At 36.5% G+C, this 19,184-nt stretch overlaps 1 protein-coding gene across 2 annotated transcripts in view; it reads left to right on the forward strand.

Annotated features, from left to right (window-relative positions):
* Positions 1–19,184, forward strand: part of LOC149921227 (ADAMTS-like protein 4) — a 226,621-nt gene that overhangs the window by 201,812 nt on the left and 5,625 nt on the right. For both annotated transcript variants that reach the window (XM_090162573.1, XM_090162572.1), the window contains exons 7-12: positions 10,944–11,154; positions 11,247–11,422; positions 12,640–13,177; positions 14,884–15,218; positions 15,287–15,457; positions 16,077–16,253. In XM_090162573.1, coding sequence (XP_090018699.1) covers positions 10,944–11,154; positions 11,247–11,422; positions 12,640–13,177; positions 14,884–15,218; positions 15,287–15,457; positions 16,077–16,253 — 1,608 coding nt within the window. The remainder of the gene's footprint in view (positions 1–10,943; positions 11,155–11,246; positions 11,423–12,639; positions 13,178–14,883; positions 15,219–15,286; positions 15,458–16,076; positions 16,254–19,184) is intronic.

Raw genomic sequence — 19,184 nt, forward strand, 5'->3', positions numbered from 1 at the left:
TAAAAAAGAAAAATATTTAAAATTTCAAAAACGTTAAAATTACATTTAAATTGTTTTTCAAAATTAAATTTATCAAGTTTAAATGCAATTTGGTCAATTGGGGGACCCTTAAAATCCTTCAGATTCCCATGTTATTTTCAATGGAAATAATTCCAAATCATGTTGTCAAAAACGTTTTCGGTTGCCAGGACAAAACGAAAGCCCGTCGCAACTTTTCCCTCGCAGGTTTTTCAAGTTACATGGAGGTGTACACTATACCCGAGTTTGAACAAAATTGGTGATTATCACCTCGGGTCGTCTCCTTGTGAGTAGAATATTATCGTCGTTGGTTGTAGCATATTTCGCCTTTGGGCATATTCTGGCACTAGGGGGCACTGTGTAGAATTGAACCTTGGTTCTGGAATAACTCTGAAAATTGGTTAAGTGTTAACTTTTTGCTAATTTCCATATTTAAGAATATGTTACTTATATAAATATATAATATGTAATTTAAATAATTAAATAAAATTAACAATTTAAAATTTAAAATAAGATCAAAATTAATTTAAAATTAGAAATAAGATAAAAAAATAATTTAAAATTAGAAATAAGATCAAAAATAATTTAAAATTGGAAATAAGATACAAAATAATTAAAAATTGGAAATAAGATACAAAATAATTAAAAATTAGAAATAAGATACAAAATAATTAAAAATTGGAAATAAGATCAAAAATGATTTAAAATTGGAAATAAGATCAAAAATTAGATAAAAAATTATTGAAAATTTAAAAATCAGATTCAAAATAATTAAAAATCCAAAATAATTTAAAAATCAAAAATAAGATCCAAAATAATTAATAATTTCGAACGGTCAAGCAATAAGGTGTCCGTGATTCAATTTCAGCCAACCGGGTGAAGGTATCAAACGTTTTTGAGAATGCACTCCTCCCACATGGAAAGCGCCGGGTGAACAGTCTTACAACGTCATTATTACATTTGTGTCTTTTTTAAATATCTAAATCAAAAACGAAGCCTCAGCTTAGTTATTAAATTCTCAAAGACAACGTTGTATAATATAATTGCAACCAAACTGGCGATTTGAGCCCAAGTATCGAATTCGCGGTTGCGTATCAATTAGGCACGGTGGAAATATTTTCCGAGCCGTCTTCACGGTTCAAACAAGTTATTTCATACAAACCGCGGGGTCAAAGGTCGAACTCAGTCTGAATTCGGTGGCTGTTACGAGGCGCGGAGGGTCGAAGTTGGTCCCGAACGCAGACATCTTACAGATTCCTCTTTTCAAAAAGATTCAAATAGGCTGAAGAAAAAACGAGCCAAGTTTGTAAACTAATAACAAAATAACTAAAAATACAGCGTGTTAATTATGAATGAACCAGCGCGAATATTTGTCGATTTTAAATTAACTATTTCTGGAATTTGATGGCTTTAATATGAACAGTAACTATTTAACGAATGCGAGCTCTTGAATAGACATTTTTCACTGATAAATATTGAATGTATTTGGTCGCTACATAAGTAAATGATTTATTGATTGTTTTCCACTAAGACGGCCAAAAATATAAAAAGCGTCAAGTGAGGAAACGTTACTGATCTATACCAGTGGCGTAGGAGGAGTTTCTGTCTAGCGCCACCCCCAAAGGTCGTAACTTTTACTGTAATAAATTTTACCCCTTTCGACCCCTATTAGAACTTTTACATAATTTTTCACCTTTCACTAATTTATCTCAATGGCACTGTACTTTATTAAGGCGTATTTTATCCGAGTGTTTTAGAATTGGTTGAATTTTGTGGACGTAACAATATTCTTAAAGGGACAATGCAAAGCCTATAGAATTTATATTCTAATCCCAAAATAAACTCTAAAATGATACTAACAAGTTTTTTATCAATTAAACTAAAATTTTATTGAATTAAAAACTTGGGATTAAGAATATCAACCAATGACATGCTTTCTAAGCGTGCCTTGGCTTAGCTTAGTGCCGGGATTCGAAACATGGTTACAGCAGTTAAGATTTTCATTTCAATTATTTTTTTTAAATCTTGTTTATTTGTTTAGTAAAATATATTATTTACGGAATATTTTTTAATAGACAGGCTATTCTTCGAAAACTTGAACGGGAAACTTGTAGCCGAGTATAGTTTGTACGGAATGAAGCTGCGTCTACACTAGGCTACAAGTTTCCCGTTCAATTTTTCAAAGGATAGCTTAACTTTAATATCATTAAATATCATTAGATTTTGATAAATAAAATTCTAAATGTTTAAAAAAGTAAGTTTAACCAAGAATGTATTTTGGTGGTTTCAACTCGCTTGTTCCTTGATTTGGGAGTAGGGTAAGAAGAGTAAGGCTATGACGTCATTTTACTCCGATTCTAGGGGGGCGAATAGTTAGAATCGGAGTAAAAACGTTTTTCCAAAATGGCTAACTGTAGCCTTTTTAGCAGATAAATTCTGGCTAGCAGACGACAAAATCCGATTTCCTCCTTTCACCTTTTCAGGAGTAAAAAGAGTAGCCCTAATACTCCGGAACAAGTGAATAGTTTATGTACCGGAGTAATTCTCAACTCCCGAACAGGCAAATAAAAGGTTTTAGGGTAAAAAGAGTACACTTTTAGTCCGATGACAGGCGAAAACAAACCACCTTTTATTTATGCAACGATATTCATTATCCCTAAAGATAAATAAATACATTCTTAGAGTATAAGCGAATTGGTTTAACGAATAATTAGGGAAATGCTACATGTAGCTAATCAGAAATAAATACATTACAATACATTATAACTCCTTTGGAAAAAATATTTCGTGTTACAACTCAAATAATAAAGTTTTACAAAAATAATGAAAATGGCGATAATTTAGTGGTCCGGATTGGCACCGAAACTAAAATAATTATTTTGGTATTTTAAACAATTTAGTAGTTAATCGGAAGTGTTTAAAATACTAATTAAATGATATTTCAAATTCGAAATTTAGAAAGCTCTATCGCAGTGTCCCTTTAAGAAAAGTGACTAGTGGTTTCACTGGATTTCGGCGAGCGATTCACCCTGTATTCGGGTCTCCTCGCTGGCTTTAATGAATGAAAGGAAGCCGACAGAAAAATCTGTTCTTGGCGCCGACATCCGATATTCTTCTTCCGAAGTTTCAAAGAAGGAATGAATAAAAATATGACTTTAATTTTCAATGTTTGACACGGGCTTTCTCATTGAACCGCTGAATTATTCGAGACACGCCGACACAACATCGCTCTTTATTCCTGCCGCCAATGTCTCTATCAACACGAACACAAATATTCTTTTTTTTTGGTTGTCAGCTTTTAACCGACGAGTTAATAAGTTTAATTCACCTTTGATTTGCCCCTCTAAAAACTTGGATGTGTTTAATTTCCTAAAATTACAAATAAACTTTAATTGAATGGAAATTTAATTGGAAAGGAAATCTAATGTTAGTTTGAAAATAAAATGTTGGACAGATGGTTCGAGATTAGAGTTCGGGATTTGGATAAGAAATATCTTATTAGTTTCTATCCATAACTGAAAATTATCTGAATAAAACCGTATTTTTCGCATTTTAAATCGTTTTATAACCGCGAATAATATCCGTAAATAAACAGTTCACCGAAACACTTATGAAATCGGTTGTTAGTTTGAACAGAAAATATTGGGCACATGGTTCGAGATTGGTACGATTTCAAGCCTGTACAACTTATAAAGAAAAATTTGATTAACCGACAAGTTCATCCAACTGTAATTTGAACGGGAAATCGGTCGTGACTTTTAAAAGCATATGTCGGAACACATTTTGGCGAATAATTTGGAGATCGGTACGATTTCAAACCTTCGTATATTTTATTCAAGAAGTTTGTCCAACTATAATTGGTAATGCAATCTGTATTGGCTGTGACAAAACATATGTTGGAGCTTCTTTTGAAGGACTTAAACACGTATTTGTTGTGACCACTTTTGGGGTTTACGTTTCTTAACCAGTAATTTAGATATTTTGTGGCGTTAAAACTTAAAGGGGAACGGTCAAGCTTTAACCAGTTAGATAGCCCTATAGCCCATTAAAAACTAAAATTTATGGCGAAAACCTCATCAAAATATATTGAGAGGTTAATTTTTAATAAAATAAAGAAATTTCGGGAAATCGAAAAGCGCGCGTCCGCCGCGACACCTGGTGAGAAGTCGGTGAGACAGAAAAACAACGTAAAAGCGCGCGCTGCTGAAGACGCGAAAAATGGTTTTGCACGCGCGGCGCGTTCCAGTTATAAGAGACCTAAGCCTAAATTGCGCGATTTTAAAAGTTAGGATAGTTCGCAAATCGCTCATACGGGGTTAGGGGCGCTGGCGGCAGCCCCTAAGGTGGCGGTGAAAATTCAAACCCAAACACTTGGCGTTATTTTTCGTTTCAACTTTTTGGGCCAAAAGCTATGTTTTCAAGACAAAAAAATGTACGTGTTAGTATATTGAACGTCTTGTTAATCTTTTGATACGGAAATAAGGCCATATTTGGAAAAGCTTGGCTGTTCCCCCTTAATCTTTGACTGGTCTTATTTTTGGTAGAAATAACATTTAAAAATATACTTTAATCAAAATTTCATCCGCTAACACTTGTTTGTAACGTATCTAGTGATTCAAATGTCTAAATCTAAATTTAAATTATTTAATCGCACTAAAAATTATTAAATCTTGATTAATTTTTCAACATTTTAATCATCATAACAGCCATTTTCCATTCAAAACAAAGTAATATCTTTACAAATAGGCGCCATCCAACCATCTACACGTACTTCGCTTAATCTCTCGTTTGAGCAACGTTTTCGACTTAACAAATTTAATTTAAAATCCATTAATAAAGATTATAAATTAATATCCATACAATAAAAAGAACGCTCAGACTGGGTCGTCGGCTTCTTCGGTACTTTAGAAATAACGTTGACGACACTATAACTGTCATCTATTTGAATCTAATCGAATAACACGATCACTTCACAAGTTCTATAACATACGTATATTTTAATTTAATGCGTTGATTAAAAATCATTAAATTTATCAATAATGTAGAAATAATTACATTTATTGATATTTTATTGTCATATAACAGGGTTGCCACACGTCAGGGAACAGTCGGGGGGTTTAAAAATGGGCCTAAAATTTCAGGGAAAGGTCAGGGAATTCTAAGAATTTGTGAAAAGTCAGGGAAAAGTCAGAATTTTAAGAATTTGTATAAAGTTAGGGAAAAGTCAGAATTTTAAGAATTTGTAAAAAGTTAGGGAATTTTAAGAATTTGTAAAAAGGTAGGGAATTTTAAGAATTTGTAAAAAGTTAGGGAATTTTAAGAATTTGTAAAAAGCCAGGGAAAAGTCAGAATTTTAAGAATTTGTAAAAAGCCAGGGAAAAGTCAGAATTTTAAGAATTTGTAAAAAGCCAGGAAATTTTAAGAATTTGTAAAAAGTTAGGGAATTTTAAGAATTTGTAAAAAGCCAGGGAAAAGTCAGAATTTTAAGAATTTGTAAAAAGGTAGGGAATTTTAAGAATTTGTAAAAAGTTAGGGAATTTTAAGAATTTGTAAAAAGGTAGGGAATTTTAAGAATTTGTAAAAAGCCAGGGAAAAGTCAGAATTTTAAGAATTTGTAAAAAGCCAGGGAAAAGTCAGAATTTTAAGAATTTGTAAAAAGCCAGGGAAAAGTCAGAATTTTAAGAATTTGTAAAAAGTCAGGGAAAGGTCGGAATTTTCAGAATTTGTGAAAATTTGGGGAATTTTAAGAATTTGTAAAAAGCCAGGGAAAAGTCAGAATTTTAAGAATTTGTAAAAAGCCAGTAAATTTTAAGAATTTGTAAAAAGTTAGGGAATTTTAAGAATTTGTAAAAAGCCAGGGAAAAGTCAGAATTTTAAGAATTTGTAGAAAGCCAGTAAATTTTAAGAATTTGTAAAAAGTTAGGGAATTTTAAGAATTTGTAAAAAGCCAGGGAAAAGTCAGAATTTTAAGAATTTGTAAAAAGCCAGGGAAAAGTCAGAATTTTAAGAATTTGTAAAAAGCCAGTAAATTTTAAGAATTTGTAAAAAGTCAGGGAAAGGTCGGAATTTTCAGAATTTGTGAAAATTTGGGGAATTTTAAGAATTTGTAAAAAGCCAGGGAAAAGTCAGAATTTTAAGAATTTGTAAAAAGCCAGTAAATTTTAAGAATTTGTAAAAAGTTAGGGAATTTTAAGAATTTGTAAAAAGCCAGGGAAAAGTCAGAATTTTAAGAATTTGTAGAAAGCCAGTAAATTTTAAGAATTTGTAAAAAGTTAGGGAATTTTAAGAATTTGTAAAAAGCCAGGGAAAAGTCAGAATTTTAAGAATTTGTAAAAAGCCAGGGAAAAGTCAGAATTTTAAGAATTTGTAAAAAGCCAGGAAATTTTAAGAATTTGTAAAAAGTCAGGGAAAGGTCGGAATTTTCAGAATTTGTGAAAATTTGGGGAATTTTAAGAATTTGTAAAAAGTATGGGAAAGGTCAGCGAATTTTAAGAATTTGTAAAAATTCAGGGAAAAGTCGGGGAGTTTTAAGAATTTGTAAAAAGTCGGGAAAGCGTCGGGGAATTTTAAGAATTTTTTTTAAACATCAGGGAAAAGTCAGGAAATTCAATTTTACTTTGACACTTTTTGAAGGTAATTTTACCCTAGTTCTATAATAAATTCTACGATTATCATTTATTTCCTTGAAAGTTTGGCTGAGTTTTTTCAACATTACCATAACCTTTTTACTGAAATTTATGTTGATTTAAATTTATTAACTTTTGATAAAAGTGTGATATAAAATTAAAATTTTATCCTTAAAAAGTCGGGTATTTGAATCCGAAAGTTTAGTGGCAACCCTGTAAAATAACTTTAATGATTTATCTCAGACTATTGTTGCGTGTAGTACAATCGTTTAGAAACCTTAATCTATCCGAAAAAGGATAAATTTAAATTCTGATTTAAATATGTAAATTATAAATTGATAAGCTTAATCTTAGAAGTGTAGGAGACTATTTTGTGCTGAGGTTGAATCTTGAATAAATGCATTGATTCGGGGGGAATTAATTCCTGTAATAACAGCGTAAGTTAATAATATACTCTTTTTGGAGGAGTGTATCCAACGGTTTTAATCATATTTTAAAACGTCTAACATTCTTGCTCTTCGCCCTCTAGTGAGGCGCTGTCGAAGTTTACGTTAGACGTGAGCGAACACAAGTCTGTGACTAAGCGGGTCTGTTGCATAGGCAAATAGTGTCGTACTTATGAAATATACTATAGACTTATGGTCACACCGTTTTTCATTTCTGCTCTTTATTTAAAGTAAGACTCGCCTCAGTCATTCATTACATCTAACACCTTCCAGAAAATAAACGAAAATCGAATAGTCTGGACTTGGTCTGCCATCTATCTGTGGCTATGCGTACTATAATAACGAATATCGAAAATAATATCGGTGACGTAAATCTTAAACGGTTATATTTTCCATATAAAAATATGACCAAATCTAGACACTAAAACTAAAAACGTTTATAACAATTTAAGCGGGTTTTTAAAAATCAGTCTCGTACGTTCTCAATTTCTTCAATGAGTTCTTGTTTTCACACGAGTGCTTTTACAGGAATATATGGCTTAGTTGTAAACAAAGGTTTGGTTGCATTTCTGTTTAATCTCGCGGCTGTAGGCGCCAAGGGTCACAAATATTACCTCATAAATCGTGTCTGAGAAATTCGGTAAAAATAAAGTACGCGTTACGAATACTGCGGTGTCGAGTTCGGGACTAATCATTCGTCAAGTAGACGTTTTCACCTTTTTGATTTCTTCTGGAGAAACAGTTGTAATCGGCGACCCTGTTGTTTCTGTCGTAGTTCAAATCTCGCGACTTTTCCTCAACATAAACTTCGTGAGAGTTTTCAAAGATTTTTTGGTCAGTGTTCAAAACAATTCCAAATAGTGAAACCGTTCAATGATGAATTCCTTTCAATGAAACGAGAGCGGCGGTGTTCAGAACCAATTCCAAATAGTGAAACCGTTCAATGACAGAATTCCTTTCAATGAAACGAGAGCGGCAGTGTTCAGAACCAATTCCAAATAGTGAAACCGTTCAATGACAGAATTCCTTTCAATGAAACGAGAGCGGCAGTGTTCAGAACCAATTCCAAATAGTGAAACCGTTCAATGACAGAATTCCTTTCAATGAAACGAGAGCGGCAGTGTTCAGAACCAATTCCAAATAGTGAAACCGTTCAATGACAGAATTCCTTTCAATGAAACGAGAACGGCAGTGTTAAGAACGGTCTCACTATTCGGAATTTGTTCTATGACAAAACTACTTTCAATGAAACTAGAATGTCGGTGTTCAGAACAAATTCCTGATAGTGAAACCGTTCAATGACTGAATTTCCGGTAATTCCTCCCCTTCCGTCACGTGACTCGGGCATTCGTTCTCACTTCCGAAAACACGTGATTCTGTAGCCACGCCCTCAAAATTCAAATGGTTTTGTTTCCCTTTAAGGCAAAGTATGGACATCCATCAACTAATTTCACATTTATGCAACCAGATTTAGCTTGGGCTAACTTGGCATATAAGTTTAAAACCAGTTCTAGCGTGTGTTAGCAGTCGATTTATTGAATATACTAACCTAATTAAAATGCCTGTATGTAAATTTACTTCAACGGAGAGATTGTCGATAAATTAGTCACCGTCTAGGCGTTGTAACGCGAGAGCTTAATCTCGCTAACGAGTGAAGTGGATTCTGTTGTTGTCCCGCATTGTTGTGGCATTCTCTTGGTCTTTGTGGTGGAGGCGAGCCACAACAGTCCCAATGATGGATGTCAGGTTGGCGTTGAGACGACGTTGGCCCCAACGGCGAAGAAGCAGCTGCTAGTTGCGTGTACTCATTCCATTCTTCCAGAAAGCAAAAATGCGCTAACTCATATTATACAATATATCAATTAAAGGGGAACGGTCAAGCTTTAACCAGTTAGATAGCCCTAAAGCCCATTAAAAACTAAAATTTATGGCGCAAACCGCATCAAATATATTGAGTGGTTAATTTTTATAAAATAAAGAAATTTCGGGAAATCGAAAAGCGCGCGTCCGCCGCGACACCTGGTGAGAAGTCGGTGAGACAGAAAAACAACGTAAAAGCGCGCGCTGCGACAAATATGTTCCAGTTATAAGAGACCTAAACCTAAATTGCGCGATTTTAAAAGTTAGGATAGTTCGTAAATCGCTCATACGGGGTTGGGGCGCTGGCGGCAGCCCCTAAGATGGCGGCGAAAATTCAAACCCAAATACCTGGCGTTATTTTTCGTTTCAACTTTTTGAGCCAAAAGCTATTTTTTCAAGACAAAAAAGGTACGTGTTAGTATATTGAACGTCTTCTTAATCTTTTGATGCGGAAATAAGGCCATATTTGGAAAAGCTTGGCCGTTCCGCTTTAATCAATTCATAACAAAAGTTATCTAGCATTGTTATTATAGACCAAAACGTATTTGTGAAATGAGTAGATCCTATCACATGAGTAACGGCATGGAAGCCAAATTTTTAAATACTCCCACCAGATGGCGTCTACTGTCTCATATGTAAATTAAATTGACTAAAACCAAAATGTGAAAAATATACTTAGTTATTGTGTTAATTTTAAATGGAAAAAATCTTCAATTAGCCGATACTTACCAAGAAAATATTGTAGTGTCATCCCGAGTACGCTCTTATCATTATGCGAGTCTATTTTAGAATATTTTCGCCCAATTTAACATACAGCATTGCGTGCTTTGTCAAATAAAATTTGTCACGAGTCGTTCAAATTTTTTTTCGTCTAAAGCCTGGTTTTCACTTGGCGGTTTTTGGGCGAAAAAGCCCGGCGTCGACGGAAAATGGGCGAAAATTTCCGTCGACGCCGGGCGGAAATTCCGTCGGTTTTCGGTTTTGTGTGGCGATTTTCATTTCTATTTTTTTCGCTCAGTTGGGCGATTTCGCTCTTTTTCAACCAATCAAAAACCATTTTCGAAAGGTGACTTTGACGTCAGGGGGATGGTTAATTTCCCGCTTCTTGCATCCGGAACTCGGCCACGTGCTTTTCTGTGAATTTTGGAACGTGTTTTTTTTATACCCTTGTTGCCTTCTTTTCCAGTATGTTTCTTTCACACAAACCGATCTTTCATAACTCATATTTCTTTGAACACGATAGATCATGTAAAATAACATTAAATTTAAAATGCTCAATAGTTCACTATTATGATCAGATAAATCATCCATTTTTAGGCCTAGGCTTAAATCTCCACTATCAGACGAAAACCGACGAACTCGCTGCCAGAAAGAAATTGCTTTATTTCCGCCCTAAAAAAACGCCAAGTGAAAATGCTAAAACGCCGACAGTGAGCGAAACGTCGAAAACCATATCGCCGACGTTAAACTCTCTGTCAGTGATTTTCCGCCAAGTGAAAACCAGGCTTAACTTAACATACAGCAGTATTATGCACCGCGTTAATAAAATGTCTGTCGTGAGTCCTTCCAAGGATTTCTTCGTCCAAATTAACTTACAGCAGCATTGCGTGCCGTGTGAAATAAAATGTACGTGTGAATCCTTGCAAATATTTCTTCATCCAAATTAACATAAAGCAGCATTGCGTGCCGTGTGAAATAAAATGTACGTGTGAATCCTTACAAATATTTCTTCGTCCAAATTAACATAAAGCAGTATTGCGTACCGTGTCAAATAAAATGTACACGTGAATCCTTACCTATATTTCTTCGTCCAAATTAACATACAGCAGCATTAAGAACCGTATCAAATAAAATGTCTGCGTGAGTCCTTCCAAAGGTTTCTTGGTCCATTTTACATCTTACCATTTGACTTATTTGGAAGTTAAAATGGTTTACTTTCGTGTATTTACTTCTGATAGCCATTTGAATATCTTTTCTTGTTTCCCGAACTCAGGTAGTCGGCTGTGACGGCATAATCGGTTCGCTGACCAAAGTGGACCAATGCGGCGTTTGCGGCGGGGAAAACGCCACCTGCCGGCGCATCGCCGCCTACTACACGCGGGCGGTCATGCCCGCCGGGTACAACAGCATCACCGTCATCCCGTCGGGCGCCACCCACATCTCCGTCACCGAATTCGACAGCAGACCAAACCGAAACCTCTTGGGTAAGCTTTTACTTTCGAATCCGAATCCTTAAACCCAAAGTATCGTGCCGATGACCCTTGGCTGGTGTGTTAATATTGCGTTTTTGTTATAGCTTTGAAAACGGCGGATGATGGTCAATTTATACTAAATGGCAACCATACTTCTAGTCGACCCGGTGATTTTAAGGCGGCAGGTACTGTTTTCCGGTACCGTCGTGTAGATCCTTCGGGGTACGAGGGACAGAAGATTACCGCCGATGGACCCACTGATCGGCCCATTGAATTATTTGTAAGTTTTATTATATATTCACATTTATTTTAATAAATTTAGCGAATCAAGAAAATCGATTGAACGACCTTTAGTACACCAGAGGTCAAAGATAGAATCTCACGGTTGCGTAAACGAGCTGTTAGTTTTACTTGAACTTTTCAAATTCGTTCAACACATAAACGTTGAATTTTTTTAACTTTTAATCGTCAAGCAAGCGTAAGGATTAGCAACTTCATATTTTGTTTATTTTGTCCTTATTATTATCTCCAAAAATCTCAAATATTAAATCGCGAGAAAGTTTAAAACACATTAATATACGGTTAGTGTAACAAGAAGTCAGCGAATTTGAATATAGGTGTAAATTTCAGGGAAAATTCAGGGAATTTTAATACGGGTGTAAATATCATGGAAAATTCAGGGAATTTTAATACGGGTGTAAATATCAAGGAAAAGTCGGGGAATTTTAATATCAACTTTTAAATGCCATTATTTCAGGCATTATAGACGAGTAAAGAAATTGGTTGCCAGTTTTTCTTTAATTTTCACGTGGAAGGTATTTTGAAAAAGGGGGAAGAAAATAGGGGTTATTCAGCCTAGTCACGTGGTATTTGTGATGGTAGCGACATCTTACGGCTGAGTCTTACAACTATCAACCCTTTTTGATTGGTCTATGAACGTCGGCTGCTTATGTTGTCATTTTTTGTTTACGATATACATAAAAGACATGTTATCGTTTTACTATTATTAAATATAATTAGTTTAAATTAATTTGGTTAAATGAGTGTACATGGTGGTTCAAAGTGTTGCGTTGAAGGTTGTAGAAGCTTTCCTTTTGGTAAACTTAAATCTTCATTTAAAATCACTTTCAAAGCAGACCTACATTGAAAGATTCAAGTTAGATTTGAATATTTTCATACCTTTTTTTTCTAGTTGTAAAGTTCATCTTCAGGAACTACGGTTTTCTTATTCCAAAACCGTTTAAATCATTAAAATTTAATAATTAAATAAATTACAAATATAAAATAAATTACTTTAAGATGAGGAACACTGAACCGCCGCTAATTGTAAAAGTGTACAAGTAGGATAATATAGGTTCTGCGCAGACTCCCGTAATAGCCAATCCGGTTCTCCTTTCCTACTAACAATTCCCTCGGAAATTCGTTAAAAATATTTTAAATGATAAGCGGTTTTCTTATGCTGTTATTTAAAAAACTAATTTATCTTCTAAATTTCAGATATTTTATCAGCAACGAAATAGGGGCGTGGCTTACGCGTATTCTCTCCCAGTGAAACGCAACAATAAGAACCATTCGAGTCGAAACGGCAACCGAAAACCCGAATCAACTACATCCGGTCCCGACTTCAAGCCAATCCCGAGTCCAGGCTATTTGTCGCGAAGAAATAACTTAACGGAATTGACCGGGAACCATCGGCAAACGAACGGAAAAGAATTCCACAGAAGCAATTCTATTCCTTCCTACCGAAGTTCATTCTCGCGAACGTCCACGGATTTGGTTGGCGAAAGTGTCAACGGCTTCGCCAATTCGTCCTTCGTCTCTTCCGTGGACGACAACGCCGTGCTCATCCGGCAGAAGCCCTTGACGCGCCCCAGGACGGCCGAAGTGTCCTTGGAAGTGGCGGAAACCTCCAGCGTCGACTCGAGGAGGCTCAAGGACGACGTACTCAATGACGTCGCTTCTGGTTTGAAGTATAACGGCACCTATCTGTGGAAGTTGACCGGCTTCGGGGATTGTAGCCAGCCTTGCGGCAGAGGTAGTAATCGCGCCATCTTTCGAATTTAATTAGAACTATTTTTGCTGTGAATAGTGGGTTGGATTTTTACCAAGAGCGCTTGGATTAATGAAAAATCAGCGAACAAACACGTACAGTCCCGGACAAAAGTTTCTGGACACTTTGTTATTCAAATGTTTCAAAAGCCGTTCAGAGTAGAAAGTCCAACTATACCTTTTTGGAAGGTTTAAAACACGGAAAAACTTTCTGCTATTTTAAATTTTTAAATATTGAATAAGTATTCGACCGAGGCCTAATAAACCGAAACATCGCCTTTTCAACCAATAGAAATTCGTGACACTCTTGCACGTGACAAACACCGATCGACGCACGGAATTGTTTCCTTTCCAAAACTGGATCCGGTTTCAAAATCGGACAAGTGGTTCCAACTAAAACCGACTTAAATTTGAAAGAATTTCGATTAGGCTTAATAAGCTCAATTTTTGGTTTTGGGTTATCCTCAATATTATCGGAACCACTAGTCCGATATTGAAACCGGATCCAGTTTTGGAAAGGAAACAATTCCGTGCGTCGATCGGTGTTAGTCACGTGCAAGAGTGTCACGAATTTATTTTGGTTGAAAAGGCGATGTTTCGGTTTATTAGGCCTCGGTCGAATACTTATTCAATATTTAAAAAATTTAAAATAGCAGAAAGTTTCTCCGTTTCTTAAACTTTCCAAAACGATATCATTCGACTTTCTACTGTGAACAGTTTTTGAAACATTTGAAAAACAAAGTGTTCAGAAACTTTTGTCCGGGACTGTACGTGAAAAACTGCCATGAAAGCCGAATTCATTTGTTCGCCGATTTTCACCGGTAGATGGAGTAGTTGCTTACGCTAAAAAAAAATTGATTTTCAACGGTAGTGGTTTATCCTTGTATTTAATAAATCCAAGATTGGGAGAACTGAGTACAAACGATATTTATAGGCTCTAGTGGCGACGGAAAGCCTGCCTACTACCAATGTCGTGGCGACCTCTGTTGACTAATAATGGAACTAGAAAATACGTGTTTTTCTAAATATAATCCGCTAGTGATTACTCTGAAGCAATATTTTGTTAGAATAAATTGTAAGAACTTTAAATTACACGAAAATGTAGATCTTTTTACATTTTCGCGTAATTTAAAAAAGAATGCAACTAGCGCCATCTGCTGATCAGTTAATTAAGTTCTTAACTACATCTGGACGATTTTTCGAAGAGCGGCACGAAAATATGCCTGGTTCGTAGGCTTTTAGCGACTCCTATATTTAGGACAGCCATTACCGAATTTTATGGAACTATAGTTATTCCGTTCATCAATAGGTGGCGACACTCTACTAGGAACAAAGGTCAATTGTGCCGCTGTTCGCGCGTTTGCATATCTTCTCCAGGATAGTAGTTTCTTCCTCCATGATTATTAAACGCCGACCTCTTTAGTTGTCTCAGGTAGCGTTGAAGGTAATACACCACATAATCCATACATGGTCGCGTTGTCAACCCCAGTCTACAGATGTCGCTCACAAGTTATTTTCTAAATAGAAGTAGGAAATCCCGTAAATTGATTAGTTCCTAGTTCCTTCGATTTGTTTGGTAATTTGGTAAAGCCTAATATGACTTAATCGCTGATGTAGCTATGACGTCGTCGTAAATCTTAGTTACTTTTGTCTCAAAGTTGGTGTCCTGAGAATGAATCTTTGGTATTTCAGGGTTAAGTCAGCCTCTGCTGAAATGTTTCTCTAAGAACCCCCCGGCTTTAGTCAAGGAGTATTTGTGTCGGGGCAGACCAAAGGCCGTCGTCCGCCCTGTAGTCTGCAACAAACAGCCCTGTTTCCCCGGTTGGACGACGGGTAATTGGACGCGATGCAGCGCCACCTGCGGCGAAGGACATCAAACCCGGAAGGTTTACTGCGCCAAGCGGGAATCCAACTCCAACTACACTCCAGTGGCGGACGATTTGTGTTCCAAACTCACTTCGAGACCCGCCGACTGGCAAACTTGCAGCGTGCCATGTGCCAAATGGAAACTCTCCCCGTGGTCCAAGGTAGGCTTACGAGCGCTGCCATCTATGGCCGTTATTTCTAACTATTGTTCATCTTTCTCTCTCTCAAGTGTACCGCTGATTGCGGTAAAGGCACTCGTACCAGAAAAGCAACGTGCGTCGACCAGAATAACGTTCCTGTTGGTGATGACTTGTGTCCCGCGCTCAAACCAGACGAAGATGAGACTTGTTTACTGCAAGCCTGTGGCGGGGCCAGATGGATTACCACGGAATGGCAAAGAGTAAGGTCTTGGTTTAAATTTCGGACGACAGTAGAGACCCCTTGCGGTGATAAATTGAACACGTTATCTTAAGAAACATTTGCCAAATTATTAGAAATTATCAGAAATATCTAAACATTCTGATGTACTATTTATATAAAGGGTTTTAGCTTCCCCGTTTTTCTACCACCAGGTATATCAAAAGCTAGGAATAATTGGCGCTAGTTACGTTCAAAACAAGTCGTACAGTGTGTTAGCTGGCGATATTTCGCTTAGTTCATACACTCTTTAAAGGAATTATAACCTATGGTTGTTTTAGGAAAAACTACAAACATTTAACAAACCACGAACAAATTGCGGTACCATAACTAGAAATATTAAAGGTTATATTTTCTTTAAAAACCTTTGTTAATTTTTAAATAGACAACAGTACAAAATTGTTATTCCATCTCGGCTCAAAAACTAATTACATAAATTTAAAGTGGCTAAAAGTTAATTCAGAATTCCAATTTTAAAAAATACGAAACCTTATTGACTAATCAGAAAGGACACTTGTTCAATTTTTAAAATCTAGATGGCGCTGTGTGGAAGGGGTCATTTTAAAAAATAAGTGAAATTAAAACGCGTCTTGTTCGTCTAGTGTACCGGAAGTTGCGACACGGGAGCGGAAATTCGTAAAGTGATATGTCTGGACGGTGACCAGAAAGTTCCTTTCGACGTCTGCGACCGAGATAAACGACCGGAAGACAGTCGCCCGTGCGACCGCAACGCCACCTTGTGCAGGAAAGGCAGCTGGTTCATCGGCCCTTGGAGTCAGGTATGTTTCATTTGGTTGACTATAGATGGCGACTGGGAGCCCACCTTTCTGTGTTTACGTATAAGCATGGACGAAGGATAGGAGAGCCGACTCAGCCGTTTATATGTAAAGTGCCTGGTTGCGTGCTGACTGTAGCGCCTCTGGCTGTCATACGTTACTAAACAAAATATCGCGGCGCGCGGGCCCGGCTACATTTCTCGTAATGGCCGATGATAGTCAAAAATCAAATCGCCGTTATTTGTTGCTTTTTAAATTGTCCTAATTCTCAGAGCAAAATCGCGAAAGGCATATTTTTTTCAACTTCCCGAAAGGTGAAAAAAGGTGAGAAAAAATATATTAGAACCATATTTATTTTCATTTCTTAACTTAAACCTTGGTTGTAGATGTCAAGATTGGTTGGAAAAATCTGTAATAAATTATTTATTAGGTAGATAAGAACATTTGTTTAAGAAAAAATTCAAAGTTTGTAGCGCCCATTTCCAGAAGAACCAGTACCTCACATTAACGCCAAGGTAATAAAATTATTTGATATATGCTATGTACCCGAAATACATGTATTTCTGTATGTAGTTAAGTACAGTCAAACAACTTATATTAAATAAGTTTAAATTTCCCGCGTTTTGCTATATGATATATCACTTTTGTAACGTATGACGGCCAGGTGGCGTTAGCATCTCCTTCTTTACATAGCTCAAAGGCAGAGTCGGCTCTCCTTATCCTTCCTCCATGGTAAAACCAAGAAATCTATAAAGGGACTAGGGCTTCAATTTTATTTACCATGTAGATAAAATTTTAACTCGATATCAAATTATTCTCGCTTCTGAAATAGTCCTAGCGATTCACTAAAATGATCCATAGTGTACCTAAACCTGAAATCACCATAACTTTTGTGATGAAATCGCAAAATAAATGTCCCACTTATTTCCTACCCCCACTTCAAAAAAGCTTTCGCGTAAATTAACACGTTAATTCGTGGAGCTTGGGGGCAAAGTCCGTTCGTTCTAAGACCTTTATTGCCGCTTGAGTGTTCTTTTTTAAAAACAGCGCCGCTGGAACAACGGCAGATGACTAACGACATCTACCGGTCAGTGAATGAAGTTCATCGGGTTTTTTTATTGTATTACTGAGGCATCGACAAACTACATTGTCGATGACTGTAGTTTGAATAGGCGGAACTATAAATTCCAGGGGGGGGGGGGGGGCTGAAAAGATGGTAGTCAGGTGACTTCGTGGAGAACTGCACTGTCCTAAGAAATACTAACTATTATAAATTTTATTTTGCTAATGGCGGTTTAAATTTTGATCGATTGTAATGGAAAGGTGGAAGTTAATTAACCGTCTGCATTATCTGGAAGGAATAATTTTTTCCTTTTCCGTCACACGGCCAACTATGAAAACAAATTACCGAATCGAAGTTGGCTGTGATATGGTCACGTGATTTTGTTTTCCCATTTTAACAAGTTTTGTTAGGACCAAATTTACTTTATAGTTACGCATATTGGAACTAATTTCCCACGCGGGGAAAATCCCCGATTATGATTGGTCGGGTATGCGGAAGGAGGAGGAGCTTCTTAATTTTCACCAACACTTGTCCAACTCCCGCGTGGCCCTTTAAATTCTTCAATAATATCAGGTTGATTTTAAACCCCCGTACTGATAAGCCGAGTAAAATTCCCGTTTGGTTTAATTTAGTTTGAACTGAATAATTAAGTTTTTCTTAAATTTAATTTGAAGAACGTTCTTTTTAAATTTCCAATCAGCTTAGTAACCTTTGGAAGTTCCTCTTGACCTTTTTGGGGTTGGGGACGGGATGATTTTAATCTCATTAGCCAGACCCCCTTTTTAACGACTTAACGCGATTTTAATTGAAGCCTCGACTTCATTGTTTGGTATTCTTAGCCCCAAATTTTTTAATTATTCCCGTATTATCCTCCGAAATTCCGTCGCCAGGGAGCGCGAGCTGAGGAAGCTAGTTTCGCGATTGTAAAGACGCTAACCCGACTAAAAACGGCAGAATTGTTTTAATTAAATTTGATCGCCCCGCTTGGCCCCGAGTCGTAAATAGAAGCGCTTCTGAAATTGCCCTTTGCCCGTTAAGCTTTCGGCCAGTCTAGACTCATTTCTAATTTACGTAATTTGTTCCGTCAGCTCGCGCGTGGTTGCGTTTTATGGGTCATTTTTGCCTCTGACCCCTTCTTGACCCTCCCAACTTCGAGGTCGACTTGGTGTAATTAATAAAATGGCCAAAGCCGAAGTTCCTCGGCTCTTAAATCTTCTCAGCGCCTTCCGGTAGGCTTCTCTACGTGACTCGCTTTCCAAATTTTATTAAGCTTTGACTTTTGGGTTTCGAATTATTTGTGAAAATCCCGTCCTTTACGCTTAGACTCCTTAGAGGCTGGCTTTTTTAAAGCAACTGTCGGCTCTATCATTGCCACCTGCATTATGAAAAGGGCTCTGCTATTAGAGATGGCCGTGAGTCTTATCTGAATTTTCGAAAAAAATGACTTTCGTGGAGAGCGTGGAGCCATCTATTAATGGGAACGGAAGCTAAAATTCAAAATATCGAAACCATAACGTCGTCAGAGCCATTATGGAGTATTATATTTAGACCACTTTTACTCTACTTAGTGAACGTTAACCTAAATTATATATCCCATATAAAATATATTGTAAACAATTACTATAATTGAAGTTATTGACAAATTTACAAACGAGCCAATCAACGCGAAGCTTTAATGTCCCGCCTTTTGGGTCAAAATGTAGCTTCAGCGTCTTGTTTTGATTTCGACGCTAGCGACATTTGTTCAAAAAAGAGCTACTTCACCTAGAGCTGACACTTGCTTTATGGACTTTGCTATGAGTTTATTCGGCGGTGAAATAACTGATTTTACTCAAATTAAAAGTAGTATAAATTTAAATTATACACTGATA

Source organism: Leiobunum rupestre, chromosome 11 (assembly GCF_980474605.1).
Source record: "Leiobunum rupestre chromosome 11, qqLeiRupe1.1.hap1, whole genome shotgun sequence".
NCBI classification, from domain to species: domain Eukaryota; kingdom Metazoa; phylum Arthropoda; class Arachnida; order Opiliones; family Sclerosomatidae; genus Leiobunum; species Leiobunum rupestre.